General features: G+C 43.3%; 1 protein-coding gene across 1 annotated transcript in view; it reads right to left on the reverse strand.

The window, feature by feature from the left end:
* Positions 1-1,137: 1,137 nt before the first annotated feature.
* The window catches only part of MIOX (myo-inositol oxygenase), a 108,665-nt gene continuing 85,968 nt past the window's right edge, over positions 1,138-23,834 (reverse strand). Inside the window, exons 8-10 of the mRNA XM_069629498.1 lie at positions 20,717-20,766; positions 4,544-4,656; positions 1,138-3,668 (exon numbers count right to left, since the gene is read on the reverse strand). Coding sequence (XP_069485599.1) covers positions 3,560-3,668; positions 4,544-4,656; positions 20,717-20,766 — 272 coding nt within the window. The 3' untranslated portion in view covers positions 1,138-3,559. The remainder of the gene's footprint in view (positions 3,669-4,543; positions 4,657-20,716; positions 20,767-23,834) is intronic.

Raw genomic sequence — 23,834 nt, forward strand, 5'->3', positions numbered from 1 at the left:
TGAAGGACAACCTAACATACAATGTTGCATAGACCAATCCACTGCCATTTTGTCTGCTATAATCAGTACTATACAAATGTAGAGGTAGTTCTAGGCATCTCCTACAGATAAGTGGTAGCCAATAGTGTACTAATTTGTATATGTTCTATACGTAGATATGTTCCCTTAACCAATCCCTTCCCTTGATGCATTTTATAATTTGCTATTTAGAATGACATCCTAGATGACGCATATTGGGGTATAAGACCTCTAAGTAAGCAAGCTCTTCTGTGAGTGTGCATGTCAGTTTGATGGCTGTCAGTTCTCTCTGCTTTATTAATGAGAATAAAGTAGTACTTTGCCATGTTGCTTGAGTCTGTCCGATTATTTGATCTGCGATAATTATTTGTAATTCCATCTAGCACAAAAGACGCTTCAAGGTGCTAGATCACAAGAGGAATCACAGACAAGGAGCCACAAGGGCAGTTGAGGAGGCAAAGCAAAGATTATGAGAAGGCTTGTAGAGTTGAATAGAGGATGGATACAGTGGTGCCTTACTGTGAAGAGATTTGTGAACCAAGAGAAGGCATTTAAATCTGCCTTTTGGCAGGTATCACCCGCCTTAACTCGCCCCTCACTCACCAGTGACGATCGTTTAGCTGCTTGACTGCATTCACAATCAGCTTGATAAGAGCACGTAGTTGCAAATGCTTTTTAACACATCTGTTTGTTGTGTGCTCTGCATTTTGTTTTGAATTAATGTTTAGGTGATTGGAATTGTGACTGGTCATTTAAATGTGAAAGCCCACACAGATCTCTATTCATCTGGTCCTTCTTGCAGGGCAATTAAACAGGCACGCAAAAACTCCCTTTCATAAAATCCAGTATGTTCATTCTAAGATGTCTTCTAGTTTAATGAACATTGAAAGTGTTTGTTTTATTGTGGAAATTCGAGTTTTCCTAACCCTATGTACAATGTCAAGCTACAAGTGTCTGTCAAACCATGACTGTAGGCATGTGTCTTTATTACACCTTGCTTGTTGTTGTAAGTCTAAATCCTGAAACTACAGTGGTACAACAAACGATTTTCATGCTTGCATTAATTTTTGTTGATATGGAAAATATTACTTTTTCCGCGTATCATATTTATATAAGGAATTATCGATTGTTAGCTTTATTATGGGATTTGTGTATTTTGCAAGTATTCTCTATAAAATACAGAATTTGTGTAGCACTTAAAACTCGCTTATGTAAAAGTTTCAGATTGTGTTTCCAGGCAGTTTCTTGTTTTTATGCTTGGTGGCTTTATATCAACTTGCTGTGATGTTATGGGCGGTTCGGTTCAAATGTCACTTTTGTTATTCAGGCGGCCTGCTCTTACCCTCCAAGTAGATATGAAAGATTGAGAGCTATCCATGCAAAAAAATCAGATGGCAATCTGTCATATGTGCTTCCCTGTGTGAGAGTTGTTCTGACAAGCTCAAGATACAATATTGCTGTCCCCAATTTCCAAACAAGTAGCATATGTAGATACATGGAGAGTTCAGCTGGGAAAGGTCTCCAACTAGGATCTATGATTCTCTGCTTGGGGTCACGAGATGGATTTTGGCAAAGGGCACTTTACTGCACATGACTGTTGCATGATGATCTACACTGCATCAAGCTGACACCCATTGGGTCCTGTGGGATGCTCCTTCTCTTTTGCCCTGGGTAGTGTGAGTTGTTTTCTGCAGCCTTCATGTGAGACGGTCAAGTTACTAGCTTCATGTGGAGCCGTGACTTTGCATTGTATGTAGGATATGATGCAATTCTTCGCTTAGTGACTGGAGGGCACTTCTTGGTTCTGTTGTAGGATATTGAATGTTTTGCATTTCTGTAAGTCAATGACATACTAAGTACTCAGGATCCTTCTTTTCCAGCTTTGCCCTGCTTCTTTCTGCACAAGGCAAGGCTTTCGCCATTAATTCAAGTAAACCTGTGGAAGGTAGTCCATGTATTATGGCTTTGTGTGATGGGCGCTCACGTGTTGGTCTCCTTTGCATGCCCATCAACGTCAAATATGTAAGCTTCCCTAACAAACCCCTCACACTAAAAAGAAAAACAACATACTTCCTTGCTCAGCTGACATGCCCCAAGGCAACTTAGTCATTACCTCAAGCTTAGTGCCCCCACCCCCATTAAAACAAACTAGTCCTATCTGAGCAGGTGCTTATTAATGGTAGCTGCTCCTCACAACAGAAAGACTTTATCTCTGCAGAAAAAGCCTACTACAACTGAGGTGGTCACCACTAAAGATCAACCTCTATTCCATGGCCAACCAACACCTCACCACCTTCTAACCACTCTGAGCTCCCTCAACAAAACCACCTCTGAACACACCCACCCATGCCTGTTACTATCCATCCATGTCTGTGAAAAAACAGAGTGTAGTCACCTGACCCATCAAGAAGTAGCATCATATACAGAAATCCAAAAGATTGTGTTCACAATGAACACAAAATGTGATACTTTTTCTGGTGGGCCAGCATGTTCCCTTGTGGCCACTTCACATGGCACTGTCTCCTGATGTTTCTAGATAGGACTTGTGGAGTTTAGTTATGAGAGATTCGTTCATGGTGTGCCTTTTAAAACGGGGCCTGGTACCTTGATCGGTGGGAGGTGTACGCCTTGTTGTTGTGTAAGTTACAGATTTGCATAGCGAATTGTCGATCCTCTTCGGTATGTGTTAAGGATGTTCTGTATTAAAGGCTTGCAAGTAGTTGCCTTCTGTTTAGCATGTCAGCTGGAATAGATGCAAGACTGGCCGAGGTGACTGATCTTGGGTGACTCTGAAGGGCAGATGTGTCTGTGCACGAGTCGGTCACAAGAGATGTTGCTCACAATCCCATCCCCAGATTCTTTTGGTCTTTCTGGCCCACTATAAAGTCTCAGCAGTACACCAAGAGCTAGACTTCAGAAAATGTGCCGTCTAATCATCCAGCCATTGGTGGATTTAATCATTCAGTCATCATTGCATATGGTTCCAAGTATCAAACGAGATGGGTGTTCTTCAATGTAACCCACACTCCCAACATTTTCCTCAACTTCAATATTACAAATGTATCCAATCTACACGTTTTGAAATGTCTAGAACCACCACTGAAGTAATTGGTGCTGGAAGCCTTTGTGAAGTGGGCTAGATCGCTGATGGTAACTGGTTGTGAGCAGGTGGGGTGCGTAGTGTTTCAGTCAAGGGCGGGACCTTGAGTAATGTTTCAAAAAGTCAATCTCAGTGGAGGCTTTCAAATTGTTCTTTGCTTGTGATCTGGTAGCCAGTTGTCCCCCCTTACAGCTCTTAGTGGACTTCGGGTACACAACTTATAGAGTAACATGAGTAGGAGCAGGTCCATGTGCTCTGCTTGTTCTCCTGCATGCTTTAATGCTTTTGAATCGACTCGTTCTCCACCTCAGCCTTGATCTTCTACTGGAATTACTTCCCAGTTTCTGTCCCAGGCCTTTATGAAATCAGTCCTCCATTGTGCCCTTGATACGCCTGGTTGAAGGTGGTTCACCTCTGCTGTGGGTGACACAGGTGGGCTCATCACCAGCGCAGAATTCCTGGGCAATACTTGTCCACCAGGGATTGGTAATGTGGCCGCAGTTGTTCTACGTCTGGCATCTCTTCTGTCTTGGTGTACAGGTCAAATTTACTGTTGGAGAAGGGAAAACACACAGTTTGTACATGTGTGCATGGAGCAACTTTGCAGTGTGGCTCCGAACCATAGTCCCAGGACATTTTGCCTTTAGAGAAAGCCTGCAGATCGACTCATTATACCCGAAAAATGAGCTCGCTAGTAGGTGCCCTGTTACCTACCCTCTGTACTAATCCTGCCTTCACTCCCCTGTGTGTGCTAGCCTCTAGGAGTCCCTCTTGAGCTGCACCCCCTCTTCATAACTCTCTGTAAAGACTCTTCCTACCAGATGTCTTTCTCTGTAGAGGTCGCTTGCTGCACAAAGTGGCTGTAGAGCACTCCAGTCCCACCATGCCCCATTGCTGTCTTATTTAGTGCCCTCTCTAGCCAGCCCTATGCTTGTAGCAGTACTTTCCCTTGTGGCCGTTTAAGGTCACGCCGTACATCTCCCCCACATCAATCTCTAGTGTTCCCCACTCTTTCTATTGACTGACATCAGCCCATCACTTTCCATTGTCTGTCTAGTCAAGTCATTTTGACAATGCCCTGGCCCTCGGAGCCCCTCTATCTCTACATGGCTACTTCTATAGACCCCTTATACCGTCCCCTGTAATCCTTTGTTGGAAGAGCCCAGCTGTTTCCCCATGACTGTCTCTATAGACACTCCTCATTACCTAAACCTGGTTCCCTCTCTATGAGGTAAGCTTTGCATCAGTTACATTAGGGCCTCTGAGGACATGCCTCAGTAATTCCCAGCCTGTAGAGTCCCTGGTGCCTGCCCCTGTAGCTGTCTCTGTGGTGTCCCCTAGACCAGCTTGATGGATGCTTGCCCGCACGGTGGCCCAGTTCTTGGACGTGCTTTTCGAGTAATTTCCCCCCTGACAGCCACGTACTTGAATTCCCGGACCCAGGGCAGCATGCTGAGGTCCTTCTGGTTGCACAGGTGCATGTAGTCACCGCCAGTGTGCCAGGGGTAAAAGGAGTGGAAGCGGATCATGTAGAGAGCCTGCAATGAAGACAGGAACACAGTGTTATTAGAGCCCTGCGGGGAGGATTTTTAGATTATAAGGCAGAGCTCTTGTGAAAGCCTATCAGACAATGACTGATTTAGAGAATTATTGAGAGGATCCCCTTAGAAGGTCAGGAGCCCACCCTGAACACCTTCAACACGAGCCCTCTAGAAAAGTTTGCGCAGTGAAAGAATTTGGCCTCTTGAGAAGGGGGCCTCAGAAATGTTGGGCCTTCATAACAGTGTCAGAGCCAGCTTCCAATTGTTGCGGGGCTAAGATGACTTAAAACGGGTTGTGGGTGATCACCCTGTTGTGGCAGAATATCCATGTGTTCTCATAGGCTTTCACTAGGCCCGTTCTGTGTACCCATGTATAATCCTCTTTACACTCCTGGCCTGGCGGATTCTGCTACAGGCCAGCAACCAACATCACACTTCACTGTGCCTTCTTCTATCGTTACCTTATTTGGTATGCCATTACTGTATGATTTCCATAGAATAGATACAGAAGCTATTGCTAGCTGAACCCTATGGTATGAAAAGGGTAAGAAACCGCAAGGCCTCGCTGTTACACCAGATGGCTCAACTAATGGTCATCTTTATGCCAACCGTCTGGTAGCGCCCACCTGGAATTGGGCCAACGTTACTTAATATTATTGCTCTCTCTATATAAACTGCCTATTCTGTGTAATCAGCAGTGATGGGCCTGGCAAATCCATGTGGACTTGCTGCGTGTCACTCTCTCCAAATCTCAGCTGCCATTTGTGTCTAATAAAAATATACTACGTGTCACTTAGCCTGGCTCAGCTTGTCTCATTATTGTGTTGTCACACATGCCAAACATTCATCCTCCACAACCCAATACCCCTTTGGAATTTCCTCAAACATCAGCTTGACGTGTTAGGGAAGCGCTGTCGTTTTACTAATGGGCCACGTTCACATCTAGCGCCATAGATCCCTTCATGTGCCCAGGGGAAACCTTGCATGCCCAGACAGCGTGTGCCAGGAACACTTTCATATGCCCAGGTACAGCCTTAAATTCAGAATTACAGCCATGATATGCTAGGAACACCTTCATGTCTTTGGGGCAGTCTGGGACGAACGCTTTCATACACGATAGCTTTATATGCCCAGGGTCAGCCTCACAGGCCTGTATACTGCCTCAGAAACTGGGAACAGTTTCATATGCCCGGGTTCAATTTGGCATGCAGATGTAATGCATCACATACACGGGAATTATGGATTCATGCACCAGCAATTACTTCAAGTGCCCAGTTTCAGTGAAATGTCTCGGATGGATAGCTCAGGGGCAAAGCACTCGCCTTGGAAGCAAGACAACACAGGGCAACACAGGTTCGGTACCCGGGTCCGCGCTTAGAAACCTCTGGGTATTAAGCCTTTATAAATAACTAATTATATATTATTTTATATAAATATTCCCAGGTACTGCTTTGTACAGTGGGGCACTAATTGATATCCCAGTTTCTTTTTTTTTTTTTTGCAACTTTATTTTAGAAAAAGAAGAAAAGACAATAACATATTCACAAAAAAAAATTACATACCAGTTCACTGAAACATCAAAAACAAGAATATTTTAAATACAAAACCCAACCCAACCCACAGTTCACATCACATTACCTATAAAATCAAACTCAATACAGATCCAAAAAAGTCCCCCATATTTTTGCAAACAAACCATTCTTACCCTGTTTCCTATATATACATTCCTCCATAGCTGCCAAATCTCGCATTTCACTTATCCACAACTCTTTCTCCAATGCAGCAACAGATTTCCAATTTCTAAGGATAATTTTCTTACCCACTGCAGCTCCTCTAAATAACCATTTTTTCTGGCATTGAGAGAGATCATCCAAGTTGAAGTCGCTCCCCAGAATGATTGTCTCGAAATTAAAATCAATTGTCACATCCAGGATTTCTTCACAAATTACACCGACATCATTCCAGAACCCTCGAACCTTCACGCAATCCCACAACATATGCTCCATTGTACCATTCTCCTGAACACATGCCCAGCATTCCGGACCATCCCTTAAACTTCGCCTCCACAATTTTTCCGGGGTCCAATAGACCCTATTCAGGATCTTAATCTGTCTTGTCCGCTCAGTCAAACTCAAGGAACACAGTTTGACATTCTCACACATCCGTGTCCAAACTTCCACAGAAATGTCCGTGCCAATTCTCCTACTCCATTCAAATCTTAGAAAATCATTGCCTTTATATTCAAGCAGAATCTGCCTGTATACTCTGCTCGCTAAGCCGCCCTCATTCACCAAAGATTTCCTCGTAAGAAATTCCAGGTTCAGACTATTTTGAAAATCACACACACCAACAACCAACTTCAGTTTCCTGTAGTCTGAAAACTTGAAACCCTCAATGCGAAATTCTCTCTGCAAATCTCTAGCGCTTTTCCATTCACCCTCAGTGAAGAGGTCACCAACCCATTTGACACCACCTAAAAACCATTCAGGCCAAAATATTGTTTTGCCGTTTAGTTTGATAGAGGGATTCATCCATAATGACGCATTCGGATCTCTGCATGCATCCACACCTAACAATGCATTCAGATTCTTCCAGGAATTTCTCAATGATGTAGTCAATATATCTTTCACACCTTTCGATACTGTGGTCAACAATGCCCTAGGTGACAAAGGGCCATTAGCACTCGCCTCGGCCACAGCCCACACACTAGGATTTGTTTCCATGAAGTCAACCACAAAAGCACAATTAAAGGCTAGATGATAGGCCCTGAAATTTGGTACTCCTAACCCGCCTTTCTCCAATGGCAACTGTAACTTCCACAAACTCAATCTTGGCGGTTTCTTGTCCCATAAAAATCCTTGTGTAAGCCTGTCTAATTCTTTCCAATAAGAAGCCTCAATATTCAATGGGATCATACCTAAAATATAGTTGATTTTAGGGGCGGACACCATCTTCAAAGCGTTAACCTTCCCCCAAAGCGAGAGATACAGTAATTCCCATCGTTCCAAGTCATTTTTAAAAGCCACAGTAAGCATATTCATGTTCACTCTTACCAAGTCACTAATCCTCGGAGTGATCCAAATCCCCAGATATAACACCTTATCTGGACACCAACGAAAACCCAGATCAGTGACATATTTTTTGCTACATCCAGGAACCAGCGGCATCACTTCCGATTTGCTCCAATTTACTCTATAACCAGAAATCTTCTGGAATGAAGTTAAGACATCCATTAATGCTGGTAAAGATAGATGCAAGTCCCGCAGGACCAAAAGTATGTCATCTGCAAACAACCATATTTTCTGTTGTAAACCCCAACACGAGACACCGTCAATATCCAGTTCATTTCTAATAACAGCTGCCAAAGGCTCAATCGCCAGAACAAACAACAAAGGCGAAAGCGGGCATCCCTGTCTCGTCCCCCTTTCCAGACTAAAAGGAACAGAGCGGATCCCATTGGTATTAACATCTGCTGTCGGCTCCGAATATAAGAGCCTGATCCACGATCTAAAATTCACTCCAAATCCCAATTTCTCAAGGACTAAGAACAAGAAATCCCATTCCACCCGATCAAAAGCCTTCTCCGCGTCCAATGAAAAAACGGCTGCATCCCCTGACTCATCCGTCGCCTTATTAATCGTATGGAATAAACGCCTGATGTTGCTAGATGTTTTTCTCCCTTTCACAAAACCCGATTGATTTTCATTGATCAACTTCGGGAGAAGATCCTCCACTCTAGAGGCCAAGATCTTCGCCAGAATTTTGTTGTCCGTGTTAATAAGACTAATCGGACGATAACTCCCAGGAAGCGTCTCATCCTTTCCCTTCTTCGGAAAGACAGATATCATGGCGTGTCTAGTCGAAGGCGGCAGTAGGCCACTAGCCAAAGAGGATACATACATGTCCCTAAGTAGATACAGGGCTGAATCCGGCAATATCTTGTAGAACTCAACCGGAAAGCCGTCTGGCCCAGGTGACTTCCCAACATTTAATTTGCTAATAGCCTTCTTAATCTCATCCAATGTCAGGTCCTCCTCTAGTGTCTGCGAATCAAAATCAGAAACTCTAGCAAGGTTCGCCCTCTCAAGAAAGTCCACACTCCCGAGTGGTTCATCGATTTCACTCTTATATAAATGCATGTAATAATCCCGAAAAACACTGTTAATTTCATTTGGCATAAATGTGATCCGGCCATCTTTATCCTGAATAGATGCAATCGACCGTTCAGATTCCCTCATCTTCAACCTATATGCTAACCATCTATCACACTTCTCACCTTTCTCAAAGTACTCACATTTCAGGTTATGGTATTTCTTTTCCGCTCTCTCCTCAATTATATCACTAAGTTCTCTCTTTAGTTTTTTCAATTCATTAAGACCATCTCTGTCAAACGGGTCAGTCATGACCACCTTAGATAAATCACCAATCCTCACCTCAAGTTCCTTCTGCCTACCAGAATTCTTCTTTTTCAATCCACACGTCAAATTAATCAGATAACCCCTCATAGTGCATTTCAAAGCTTCCCATACAACCTCAGGACTCAATTCGCCCGTGTGATTTACTGAAACAAAAAAATCAATTTCTGCCCTCAACTTCTCCACCTCCTTATCCATCTTCAAATACGTATTATCCATTCTCCAAGTATATTGCTTCTGAACAGGACCTCCCAAGCTAATACACATCACCACGTGTGCATGATCCGTCAGTAAGATTGTGCCTATTTCACTGGATTTATAGTTCTTCGTCATTAGTCCAGCTGTCAGCAACATGTCCAGTCTAGAGTAAACCGAATGTGCACCTGAGTAAAAACTATACTCTCTAGCATGTGGATGTTCCAACCTCCAACCATCCCGCAAAGCATGTTCCTCCAGCAAGTCCTTCAGAGAAATCAAATGGCGGTCACTATGTCTATAATTTCCAGACACACTTCTATCCAAATCATTATTCAAAACAGTATTAAAGTCACCACCAAGAATTATATTATCCGAACCCAAGTCTTGAAGCGTCTGAGCCACCTTCCTAAAGAATGAACCATCATCCACTGATGGGGCATAAATATTACATAGCGTCACAAAACAACCTTGAATATTAACCAGCAAAGCCACCATCCTACCCTCACCATCTGATATTTCCCGTACAATCTTCAATGGAGTATTCTTCCTAATTAAAATTGCCACTCCCCTTGATCGAGTGGAAAAACATGAGCCATAGACCCTTCCAACCCAACCTTTATTAAGGGTACTGACTTCATCTTTAAGCAGATGAGTCTCCTGAATAAAACAAATGTCGCACTTCAGCTCTTTCATGTAATTCATGATCTTTAGCCTTTTCTTTGAATTATTTAGTCCATTAACATTCCACGTAAGTATACGTAAATCATCAGCCATGTTCACTGACCCACTATCAACGCCAAATTCACCAAATATAGGATCCACTACCAAACCAGAAAATCTTAAAAGGTAACTACAAGATGTGAACAAACCCTCCCCCCCTCTGAAATAGAAGCAAGTCAGCAACAACAGACAAGTACTATACACTAGATATAACATTCTAAATAGCCCAGTGTCCTGGACACCCCTCCTATAAGCTTATGAACATTATCTATAGAAATAATCCCCCCAAAATTTACCAACTAGTCAAACGCCACCTTATGTATATTAAATTCGACCTTGACAACCATCCATATATTTGTTACAGTTTCCATATCTCCAAAAGCATTTCACTCACCAATTAAGCGCTCATCCCACACCACTGATAACACCTCTAGCAACATGCATCAGCCTCAAATAAACCTAACAGTATCCCAAACCCACAGATTTGCCTCCCCCAAGTCCAGCATATTGTCATCAGTTAGGACAGTAGCCCCTCGAACACACTCCCCACAAAGAGCGAGTGCGAAAACAATCTGCACAGGGAGCCTGGGTGATGTCCCGTGGGCCGTACATATATATTCAAACAAGAGGCAGTATATCCAAAGAAATAGCAAATTAAACTAAATAGATCCAACTACTCTTCACATAAAGACTGAATCCATATTTAGTCGGACCCACCCAATCAAATTAAAACACCAAAATGAGCCGAGAAAAAATAAAAATAAAAATCGGCATGGAAAATAGAAGACATGCAAGGCAAAGAACATACAATTTTGAATAAATCAAGAATTTTTTAGGTGCATCTATAAATAGGCAACTATATAAATATATAAATATATTTCATATTAGGTAAACATGTACCCTGTCACCAGCATCCATTAGACACCCCTCCATTCTCTCGCAATTATCAAATGAGGACAATAAATTCACCAGGAAGGAGCAGCCAGTACCTAGAAAGAAATATGTTTATAGCCAATACTAATACTTTCAACAGGGCATATAACAACTCACTTCGTCCCAATCTACAAGACCCAGCACAAGCGTAGCAGTTTTCTTTTAAAATATATTCCCAGACAAATGATAACAGTATAAGTCAACATCCAAAAAAGTGCTAGGCTTCCCATCTAAATAATTAAACATCTACCTCCCCAACTCAACCCACAAAGTCAAAAATCCCATTGAACACAAGGTCCTATAGCGGAGGACCATAAATTGGAAGGTTAGTCACAAGAAGGTCAACAATCAGACCATATTATAGAGGTGATGGAATGACGTTCTGTATGGCTTCGCACACTTTACCCGGACATCAATCAATGTCTCTATGTCTTAAAGCCTCCACACCTATCATCAATATGCAGTCAAGACAAACCCATCAGTCCTCACGCCGAATTGGGAGCACACAGGAAGGTTCTTATCCATGCATCGTGTGAGCACGATATTTAAACACAAGTGGCAGCGTGTAAATGCATCTAAATACACCTGAAAGAGATGGTGCTTTGTAATCATCGTTTCAGCAATTGAGTTGTTTGCACATTCTCTGCTGATTTGAATAATACACACGCTCATAGTACCAGCTGCACAATGGACAAGCAATTGAAACATAGTTTAAAGCTCTCATTTGCTGGCAGGGTGGTGACATTCTCAGGTTTTCCCATACCGAGTGCTATTTGTTCTTGCCCAAACGAAAAAACGCACTTTCTTTGCAAAGCATGTCTGGCTATAGCATTAAGAGGTGGATCACATGGGCTTCATATCCTAAAACCCATTCAAATGCATTCACTGTACGTGTGTATTGATGTTGCGGCGTATCAGACTTCAAACCCATTGTTGAAGTCTTTTTTTCCAGTCGTTTTGAAATGTTTGCATCGTCTCACACACTCCATCTGTACCCAGAAGAGGCAGAGGAAAAAGAAAGATTGCTTTCGTTTGTTGTTTCCGTGTTTTGACAAGGCAGTCAATTCCACCTTCTGCCAGAAGGTGGCAACAGTGGATAATCATTTGACACTTCAGCAACATCAGTTTCAAAAGACAATGCTGAAGCAGAGCTGTGAGGATAGCTCATTGGCAACGCTTCGGTCTTTGAAACAAGAGCAATAGGGTTCGAATCCTGCACCAGCCGCGCTTTGGAAAAAAAAACTAGAAAATGAGGTAAGCGATCAATCCATGTGGACTTACCAGCAGATCATGGCACTCCTCCCAACGGATAGAAAATCCAAGAAACGTGCTGTGAATCCCGGTAATGATACGGACGTGCCATGACTGCTTCCTGGATCTCACAAGGCACGCAAGGGGCACGTTATAGGGTGCATTCTTCTAATTTTCAGGCCACAATACGGAGCACAGAAATGAAAACGCTGAAGTGAGTGTTCATTTAAAATCGCCCAAAGTTCTAAAATCTTCAACTGTAGTGAGGTGGCAGCGCCATTTTAATTAATGTAAAAGCGCATAAATTCAAGGTTTAAAAAGGTAGCGTTTGAAAACTTAAAACACACGCAGTAGGAAATATTAAGTACATCTTCCCCTCAATGGTTCCAGCCATTTCAAAGCCTCTTTAGGGTCAGAAGTGGACTTTTCACCGTCAGGCAAAACCAAGGTCAGCAAATTCGCCCTGTTAAGGATAGCTTTAACACCCACCAGTCTTGCCAAATCTTTTGCCTCTTTGAAAGACTTCCTAATCAGCAGAGTCTCTTTTGGATAGTCAGGATACACGAATATTTGATGACCCTTGAAGTATGTGTTTCCTTTCCTCCTTGCTGCTCCTAGAATAGCTTCTTTTGTCCTGGTGTTCATCAGAGTGATCAAAATTTGTCTTGCCTTTGGACCAGCGCTTTTTCCCACTCTATATAAATTGTCCACATCCCCTGGGATTATTTGGTCACAACCATAGCAAAACTTCAAAATGTCCAACACCAGCTGTATCAAATCTTCATTAGGACTTTCCTCCACTCCAACAAGCCTCAGATTTTTGTTTCTCATCTTCAAGTCCAATTCCAATCCCTTATCTCTACCTTTTTGAACTTCCTCCCTCAAAGTGTTGTAGGCTCTGAAGCTTCCTGTAATTTCTGAGGACATAGATATTGATCCACTCTCCAGGGCAGTAATCCTACCATCCAATCGAGATACCTTCTCAGACAAATCATCCATTGAAGTTTTGACATCCCCCACATCATGGGCCACTTTCTCCAAGTCCTGAGCCATTTTGAGCAACAAAGAATAAATATCCTGAGTGCTAGGTATTTCGCTCATCTCTGATGTTTGCTTTGATTTCTTTGGTATGGGGTTATCGGCAGTTTCAATCTTTTTCTTGATGTTCATAATCCAATATTATCAGTAGCAGGAGGGGGCCAGGAGCTACAGGATTATGCTGCTGCCTCTGCTGCCTGCATTCCGGAACCTCCTGATATCCCAGTTTCTGCATTGCCCCCTGAATTCTAACATGCCATTTACCTCATTGCTATACCAGGTAACAAAAGCAAACATTTCTCACTGTCACTAAACAGGCAAAGTAGAAGCAGTGTATATATACGTCACTCGCTGACGAGGTCATGCACATGCAGGGCAATCCTCTTCACGCTCATTACAAGTTCAGGTCAGATGGCAGAAGCAGTAAACGCTTTCCTTCCGCGGAACAGGTACACCACAAACGACAGCAGAACGAGCTTCCTTTATGCATTACATGTAACTTCAGAAGAACTTCTGGTCCAGCAAAGCAGCAGTGCAGGGATCCCACTCACAAAGTAGGTACAGCATGAGTCACACAACAGGTAAAGTACAGATAGCATCAGTGAAAGCATCTGCCACACAGTTAAAGTACAAATGGCAACAGTGCAAGCTTCCTACCAACATAAAAGGTATACAGCACTGCCAGCAGGGGGATAGTCTCCCCTCTTGCATACAACACAGGTGCAGCAGCGCAGTGTTCCCACACGCAGAACATATGAAGCACGTGTCAGCAGTGCAAGCTTCACTCACACAACATATACGGAGGGTGCAGCAGCAGCAGCAGCCTATTCTTCAATCCCACAAAACAGGTATGTCATGCAGCACAGGCAGCTGCAGTGCATGCTTCCTTCCCACCAAACAGACCCTGCACAGATGGCAACTGATTGAACTTCCCTCGCACGAAACGCTACAGTTCGAAAATCTCTTCCATTTTGAAAGCAGTCTGTTCCTCCCTCTCTACAATCCCTTCTGACATTCATGTGGTGTGAAGCCCCCGTTCCAATGGCTGGAACGGGGGTAACAGCCTGGCGGCCCAAGTTAACGGCCCAAGCGAAATGAGGGCCGTTAACGAGGGCTCCGGACTGTTACACCATGTTCCAGCCCTTGGAACAGGGGCTTAACATCATTAACACCCTGGGTTACCAAAGCGGTAACCAGGGGTACTCAAAAAAAGGTATTTTCAGTCACTGAACGGGACATTGCGCACGTCCTGTTCAATGACTGAAAATACTGTGCTAAGATGGCCGCCATGGAAAGGGAAGGCCGGGCTCCATACGGAACATAGACGCCGGAGAAGCTGGGAAGCTGCCGCAGTGGCATGTGCCGACCCAACAAACAGGTATGAAGGGTTGAGGAGGGGGGTTCGAAATGGTCATAATAATAATAATAAGGGTATGGAGGGTGTGGGGAAGCTGGTGGCCGGGGTACCAGCTGTCGGGAGGCTTGGAAGGTTTCAGCCTGCATTTCTAGCCACCCGATTGGCTGTTTCCCGTGCTGGATGCTAATTGGGCATTCAACTGCTTGCTTCTCTAGGTTGTTCTGAAATGTCTTCTTTCCTCTCCTCAATTCTCTTCAATAATAATGTTTCTTTGTGATCAATAGTTTTCTTCATATGTCCTGCTTGAATGAATTGTAACTTACAGATGTTACTATTACTCAAATTGCCTGCACTAAAGAACAGAACGAGTACCTCTAGCTGTCACCAATCACCCAGCATTAACATCATTGAACAGAATTGTTAAGGACCTACAACTTCGGGACCAAGAACCAAAGGACCTTTTCAATGACCCCCTTGATTTCATATAAAGAACCAAACAATCGTATAGTCCCTGACCAGAAGCGCATTTCCAATGAATCGAGTACCAATGAGACCTGGAACTTACCTCTGCAACACCATGAGATGCAAAACCTCCACTTAATCTGCCATACCAACCCCACAGAACGGTAAAATACATATTCACAGGACTAACAAAGGCAAATTGTCCAACTCCAACATTGTGTACCTCATCCAATGCAACAAACGGCTACTAGGAAAGTGCATGGTGTGAAATCTGCCATGAGCCACATGAAAGAATGAACGAACACAGGCATGGCATCTTGCATCATAAAACAGAAACTGTGGTAGGACATCACATCACTGAAAATGGACTTACATTAATGGACCTGTCGGTTTTGGATTTGAAGGGAAAACTCCCAAATACATGACAAAGAACAACATGGGAACTCAAGCATTTGAAGACACTCAAACTAAAAAACAGAGATTCGAATAGCGACGTAGGTTTCCTGTCTCACTGTGGTGAACTCTAAAGTCTAGCTCATCAGACCACATAACATGCAAATACTGTTAATGTACCGCTCAATTTCATACAGGTGTTAGCAATTATACTCCCTTGACAACTTATAGAATACACAGTGTTTGCCATACCTAAAATAACTGGCCTTGCATAGTAATGCCAAGTCCTTTCAGTAAATTATCAATTATTAGTGTTCAAACCACTGCAGTCAATCAGTATTAGGCCTTCATTACCAACAGTCAGGATTTGAAAATGTTAATTTTGTCTGCAGTGTTTTTCAGCACTGCAACTGTACCTGTAAAATGAACAAACCATGAAACCTGCACTTCGAGTCATATTTGCCATGAATAGAAATATACTTTTTTCAAGTTCACTAGGCCATTTTCTAAAAGCACTTTCCACGTGTGGGAAAGCACAAAAGACAGGACTGCTTAAATTATGTAAATTCAAGCATCTGTTTAAATATTGTACTGTCATTAACTGCTTCGTCTGCAAGCGAATGGTTCTGTGTTGTAGATAAAATTATCAGAGCCCATTGCATTCTATACGTGCCAGCCTTGGCAAATATCTCTGAATATGCCACCATATGCTTCATTAATATCTGTGTGTATTGGCCCATATTACCAAATCACTGTGAATGCAAGCAAACATCCAAGGCCAAATTATAACGATGTGTTATTATATAGCACTTACACGCTTTATAGAGAACAAATATACATACAATATCACCCAACCTGTGTTGGTACTCATTTATCATCCTCAGAAGAATCAAAGCTGAGTTGGCCTTGCCAGGGTTCGAACCTGCAACCTACAGATCACTCACAAACATTGCAGTAGTGAGTGCTCAACCCATTGAGCTATCTTACCAGCTATAGTAAAATGAGCAATTACATGTCTGAATATTCTCAAAGTCAGAAAGCAAATTACACTCTCCAGTGGATACCATTAAACTGGTTACTGAGATTTAACAGCAGGCCAGTTCAACTGCAGCTCTGGTGCAAAGCTGGCCACCTGTTAAGCCTGCAGGGATCTCCTTTTCAAGCTTCAGAAGTTGGCAAAATACATACCATTGGGAGGGTTCATAACTGTGCATTAAAGAATTTAGAGTGGTGCAGGGAATGCAACACACTACACGGCATCCCATACTCTGGGCACTCGTTACCTTACACATGCAAACAAACATCCTGAACAGCATGCCATGGAGATAGGAAAGATATACACATTAATTGTGGCACAATTAAATCAAGGGCCACTTTATGTGCTAAGGTCAAACATGTCTACACTGTATACAAGCTTTTAGGCACGAGGATTTTGTCAAGTGACCAAGGACACCGAGAATGTCTTGTGATGAGCGTAGCAGAAACACCAGTAGTGTCGGAATAAAAAGTATATTGTGCCTCCTATTGTAATAAATATATTTATATTGGCCTACGCCAAGCTGCTCGAAAATCGCTTGCGAGAGAAATCTGTGTTGCAAGGTCCTGTCCTTTAATCTATGTAGGCCGCCATTTTAGGATTCGTAGTGGAAAATTCACCCTGTGAGCTAAAATGGTGGACGATGTCATTGCAAAATACAACATGGCCGTCTTGACCTCTGTAAATAGCTAATGTGTAATTTGCCTGCAGGCCACTTGTTGAGGTCATTAACTGAGACCTCGTTCTTGGTTGACCTATGTGTAAAGGGATCACTCGTGCGATGAAACTAATTCACAAGCATATATTGAGATAATGTGTTTGCATACTGAACGAAGAACATCTGTCTTACTACATTGTATTTATGTTTAAGAAGACCTGCATGCGAAACTTTAGAATACACAGTTATTGCATACGTTTGTTGTTACATGTATTAAAGGCAAACCAGTTATATGTGGTTATTTGAGACTCGGCACGAACCCTAGAATTGGTGATGTATAAAGTAAAATATTAACCCGAAGTGGGGCTGGATATGGTGCCCACAAAATGTATAAAAAGCGAATGCATTCTAATGTACAGGGTCTCTCACTGAACACACTGAACCACGCTGGAGTTCGTTGTGTTGTACTGAGGGCCGATAGCTATCTGATTTTGCACTGTTTTTTTGTAATTTAATTCAGTAGAGAACAAAGTACTTTGTATGTTCCTTTGTAACCCGTGTTCGGTGTATTTCCTTTTGGGGTACTCAGCCTCGATATTTTATTTCTGTTTTCACAGTAGAAAAAAACATGCTATAACTACAACTTGTGAAAAGCAAAATACATAGATAAGGCCACATTACACCCTGGCACCCCCGGATTGAAGGGGGCCGGTACAGCACCGGCCCCCTTCATTCCGGGAGTGCCGATTACAAGCTTCCCATCGTGGGACCCGGATCACACGCCTGGTAAAACCAGGTGTGCTTTCCGGGTCCCGCGAGGGGAAGAGGGAGGCAATAACGGGCCAGATGTAATCTGCCAGTTATTACCTCCCTCCCCATTCCCATTGAGCCCTATGGGGGCTCGAATGGGGAATGGTTTCTGCATGGAGGATTTACCGGGTCCTCCAATCTCGGCGTAACCTGGTAAGTCCCCATTGCAGGAACCCGGTAATGGAGCCCGGAACGGTGGCAGCCATGGCTACCGCTGTTCTTGTAATGAGACCCATAGTCCGAAATGGATGCTTATTCTACTCTAAATGCTTTTTGGATGTTTTTGTCTGCATTGTGAATTTGAGATGTTTAGGAACAGACTAAATCAGTTAATCACCCCCTCGAGTGTGCCTGAAATAAACCTTTAATGAGTCTAGCAATTATTGTATAGAATTCCAGAAAGACAAATTATCTGTTATTCCTATTCTTTCTTATTTAGGGTCACTGGTCAAAGTATTACACTTGTGGATTCCCGTTTTATTTAAGAGTCCTGAACAAGAAAGGCCACAGCTCAGGAGCGTCAATTGTTTTTGTTTTTAGGGGTAGCAAGGGAAACCTCAGGAGTTGCCTGAGTGGCCCCTGGTGACCCCTAAATGACGTCCCTGCCTGTTAACATCTGATAAAGGTTTTCAGGACTTTCAAACGCTAATGCATTTTCTGTTGCAGCATAACATTCTCGATTAGTCAATAAAAGTTACCAAAACTTGATTTTTTAGCATAAGAAAAATTACAAAACACGGTAACAGCGACAAACTGTTTGAGCACATAACAGAAAAAGGACCCAGAGAGGGAGGACCTACTCTTTCTGCCTTGTTGCAGAAAGTGTTCTGTTGTAAATGCACCACCCTAACTTGAATATAATTTTTTTTTTTAGAAAAACTCAATTAGAATGACTACATTTATGAATCAAAAAGTATACCAAAATTCAGTGCTTGGAATTTGCTTCCACCTTCCACCATCCAACTAGTTGAATCAGTCAACCTGCAAAAACACATTTTGGTTCGAATTCAAGAGCCAATATCCTTTGCTGTCTGTAGACATCTAGGATTCTTTAGACCTCCTAGATGTCTACAGAATGAATTCATAAAAGCAAACTACTGAGCACTTCAACTTCAGACCGATGGATCTCCTGCAATCTGTGGGCTGCTTCAGCTTTCATTGTGATTGCTGGTAATGACATTCCTGCACATGCAGTCGAGTCACGCCATATTCTTCCTGATTGTCCATAGGTTTGCGCTAGTGCTGCGAGATCTTGAGTATTCTGTTAATTGGCAGGCGCATATTGGGCAATTTGGCTTTTCCTATTATTGGTTTGGAGATCTAAAATCGGTTCTATGTCAATTTATCGACGGCTGCAATTTCGATGTTTTTTTTTTACGAGTATGTTTTACCAAACAAACTCATTTGAAATAGTTTATTTTTTATTTTTGGGGGCTTCCCCCCAATACTATCACCTATTGCTTTTATTTATTTATTTATTTATTTTTTATACCTATTCCTGACCCCCACCACTTATACATACCCCTCCCCGCCCCCCATTTATATATTTTGATGACTTTTTTCAGTAAAATGTATTGGTAAAAAAAAAATGTATCAATATTTCACCTGTACATGAAAGAACGTTATACCCTAAAATCTAGGGTGGCTTTGATATTTTGATTGCACTTAATAAGAAGTTGATCCTGCAGCGGGGTGCTTATCAGTGGGTTTAGGGAGAGGTCTGAAGAGACCATGACAAAGCTGCCCACAAATCTCAAATTTTTAGGGGTTGCCCATTTTTCTGCGAAGTATCTGGCCTGTGGGGCTGTGCTTTTGTTCAATGGACATGTCCCCAGTGCTGATGTGGAACGGAAGTGCCTATAAACTAACCCCCTCCATGCTATGGTGTAAGTCTGTCATAAATCCTGTTGCTGTTCTTGCAACAGAATCCAGAAAATGCTAATCCTAAATTTAAAAAAACCTAGCGGACTGGGCATTGGCTCCCTTTAACTTTGACATTTCAAGCCCAACGCCTGCGGCTGTGTTTGCAATGCTAGTGGAGTAACTTTGCTGAAAATGTTGGGGGGACCTGACATCTGAAGAAAAGGTGCCCATGCCAAATGAATGGGGACCAAATGGTGTGCCATGAAAGTTGGGGGGGGCACACCCCTGTCCCCCCCTAAAATTACGCCCATGTGCAATGCAAAATGTCACGTTAGTGTGCTTTAATGGTGGAAACCTGTGCAACGGATGGACCTGTACATTAGGTTGGTATTTGTTTGCGCAGGACAATTAATTTCCTAGCACAATTCATATTTGGTTTTCAAAGAAAGTGCCGGATTGGATGAGTCGCCATGATAGCGCAGTTATTTTCTAAAGTGATATCCCAGCCGAGAGAAGGCAATTACATAGATGGCCATGGCGACTGTCACCCCTGCTATAGCGCAGACTTATTATTAAATGTGCCCTAAGCACTGCCTACTGGGTGCAGGCAAGCGGAGTCTTGTCGAAAATTGCAGAGTCCCTAACATTGAGATTTAGTCAATTAGACACTTGGCTTTAGACCCTGCACCCTATAATGTGAACCAGATGTGGGTGTGGAGGCCTTGTTTGCCGAGTCTAGTGCACCCCTCCTGACTGTTCCTCGGTTCTCTTTAAACAAGGTGCCTCAGTCGGGCACTTCATTCATGACCTAGAAATAAACCCTCCTTGCCATTTGAATGTCTGGGACAAGGACATGACATCCTTTCTGTATCCCACCAGGAGCTGTTCCAATTTCCCAGTCAATGAGAGCAGATCTGGCTTACCTCTTCTGGAAGGGAGCAGTTGTTAAACTTCAGCACGTTGTACATGTACTCTGGAATACAAGAAGAAGCAGGTTAGGGCTGCCATTGGTTGTGCCACCGTAGATGTGTCCTACGACTCTTCTGAGGTTTACAGGGGTCCAGTTAGAGAGCCTTAGCAGAAACTAGTGAGGCCGAAGGGCAGTTCATGAGGCCTTTGACCGTTCTGAGACATAGGTCTGAGCAGGTCCAGCTAAGGGGCGAAGGGAGATCATGGGAAGAATGTTGATGGGTCCACATGGGGAGACAATGGGTGGGAGAGCTTGGCAGTAGACCGAGAACAGGCAGAGGGAAGGGGACGAGGGATGGTATATAGGAAAAGGAAGGAAGCATAAATGAGGGCTAGGATAGCAAAGGAGCAGGGGAACGTAAGGAGAAAGGCATAAGAAAGTAAGGTACTATCATTTTTATCCTTTTTTTTTAATCAAGAAGGCCACTTTTCTTTTTACTCTGTTACTCAGAAGTCAAGTCTTATTTCCTGGATAAATCATCCTGCCTTTTTACCGAGACTTCATTAAAGCTAGCAACCTGTTGCCTAAAAGATGTCCTATTTACCCAGTTAGCTGGAGGGTAAATGCCTGTTCTACACTTCTGCTCCAGTGATGGGATTTGCTTGGTATTACCTTCTCACAGTACATGCCTGTACCCACACTGTTGCCCTGAGGGTTCATCCTGCCCTGTTATGCTCTTCTTTGTATTCTGTGCCGTAGTTGCTGCTGTTGCTACAGAAGTGGGTGAGAGCACTGTACACTGCGCTCCGTTATGTATCTGGTGCAGTATGCTATATTCCATCATTCAAGCATGGAACTCCACATCTTGAGACCTGTCCCACAAAATTGCCTTGGACACCATGACACCCAGCTACTCTTCTGCATATTTCTCCCACACGTTGGGCTAGAAAAACCTGTTATCTGTTTCCTGCGCTCCACTAGGAACTCGATCACTGACACTTCTGCCTTGGTTGCCACACGCCACGCCACTGGTCTAAAAATACTGAGGAACTGACCTCATCTGGGGTGGAAACCCTAAGCTCAACTAACCCTTGTGGAAGTACTGGAAACATATCTCCCCCAAAATAGTACTATTTCAGAGGATCTCACTCAAAAGGATCCTGGGAGCTTTTTGATTTTCCTCCTCCTAAAGTTCATGGTTGTACTCTTGATCTTATTTTTAGTTCTATGTCTTTCTGCCTGCCTACTCTTTCCTACTCCCTGTGTCTTACTGTGTTGTTGCCTGTACACTATTCCTTATTCCCCTGTCCTCCCACTCCTCACTGTGGCTTTTTCTATCAATTTCTCCACCAGCTTCCCAGCTGCTACTTCTCCACCTTCCCTCACTCCCCTCTTCCACCTCTTCTTAATTGCTGTGAAGCAATCTGTAGTAGAAGTTAAGCACTGTATAAGAAACCTAGTCTTGGCACTGGTCAGTTGCCATCTACTCTTTACTCTTCCATGATCTTCAGTTATCTCAAATCACAATCTCTTGCCTATTTTTCCTTGTCATTTATCTCTACCGTGATGTTTTTTTATTGTTTAAAGCGCAGATCTAGCTCGAGAGCAGTGGAGTGCTGCACATAGTGTGGGTTGCCGGCATTTGGGCTGACATCTTTTAACAATAGCACCGTACTGTGAGGTCAGTGCGTCAATATGTGCGTCCATTGCAAATTAGTCCTTTTTCAGGTGTTGTTGAAAGAACCATGTTTTGAGAGATTTTAGAAATTGGAGAATTGTGGGGGCATTCCGAGCTGACGGATCGAGTTCCAGAGTGTGGGTACTTGACAAGAGAAGGATTGGTCGTGGGTCCTCTCTTTGCAGATGAGTTGTGATTCAAGTCGGTTGGTTGATTTGATGCACGGGGAGTGTGTGCCACCAGATATGTGGAGCTTAGCCACGAGGTACGCTGGTGTGCTGCTCGTTACTGCTTTGTAGATGATACAAGCAGTCTTGAGCAGTATCCCGGCTTGGAGTGGAAGCCAGTATGTAGTTTCCGTAGGATGGGGTTAATTTGGTCAAAGTTGTGTGCTCCCGTAATAAGATGTGCTGCAGCATAGTGGACTGCTTTTAGGCGAGTCAAGTGAGCAGCTGGGAGCCCTGTCAGAAGATCATTTCTCCCATCCTACACTACAATCTGGAAGTCCTGTGGCGGGATGAAGGGTTTGATATCTCGAAGGGTAGAGATTCTGAGCCATGCTAAATGGGCCTTTTTGGCTATGTTTTTCTGGAAGGAAAGATTGCTGTCAGTGGTGAAGGCCAAGAATTTTGCTTAGTCTGACAGTGGTGGATCAAATCCTTCTAGGCACATATCATTGAGCCATTGTTGGACAAGTTGCATTTTAGCAGGCGGAACAATGAGGATGACTTTGGTCTCGGATCGGTTTAGTTTGAGGTAGGCAGTTGACATCCAGGACTGGATGATGGCTAGGTAATCGCAGAGATGAATGATGGCCTGCGTGCTATTTACTCTCATGTACAACTGAGTATCATCTGCGTATTGGTGAATGGCTACATTGGGATCTTTGAGGAGAGTGCCCAGAGGCTCCATGTAAAGGTTAAAAAGGATTGGTGAGAGGATGGAGCCTTGGGGCACTGCGCAGGAGACCTGGAGTCAGTTAGAACGCAACAGGTTCATCTGGACAGCCTGGTGTCTGCCTGAGAGGTAGGAGGTAAACCAATTCAGGACAGTACCAAAGAATCCCATCCTCTCAGCAAAGCCCGGAGAGAAGGATTCAGTGGTGGACAGTGTTGAATGCAGCCAAGAGGACAAGGAGGCATGAGTCATTCTTATCCATGATTTGGAGAGCATTATCCACCAACTGGATGGTGGCTGTTTCAATGCTACACTTTAGGCGGAATCCTGACTGATAGTCATTTAGGAGGTGAAATTGTTTAATTCTGATGAGTAGTTGTGTAGCAACTAATTTTTCCAAGATTTTGTCAATAAACGGTAGGCTCGTACTGGGCCTGTAGTTGGCCACGGTGTCTGGATCTAGGGTTGTTTTTTTCTGAAGAGGTCATATGAGACCAGTCTTAAGGGTGTCTGGGAATGATCTTTCTGTGATGGAGGCACTGATAATGCTGAGGAG

The sequence above is a fragment of the Ambystoma mexicanum genome, chromosome 12 (genome assembly GCF_040938575.1).
Source record: "Ambystoma mexicanum isolate Mex_15411 chromosome 12, UKY_AmexF1_1, whole genome shotgun sequence".
Classification (NCBI taxonomy): Eukaryota; Metazoa; Chordata; class Amphibia; order Caudata; family Ambystomatidae; genus Ambystoma; species Ambystoma mexicanum.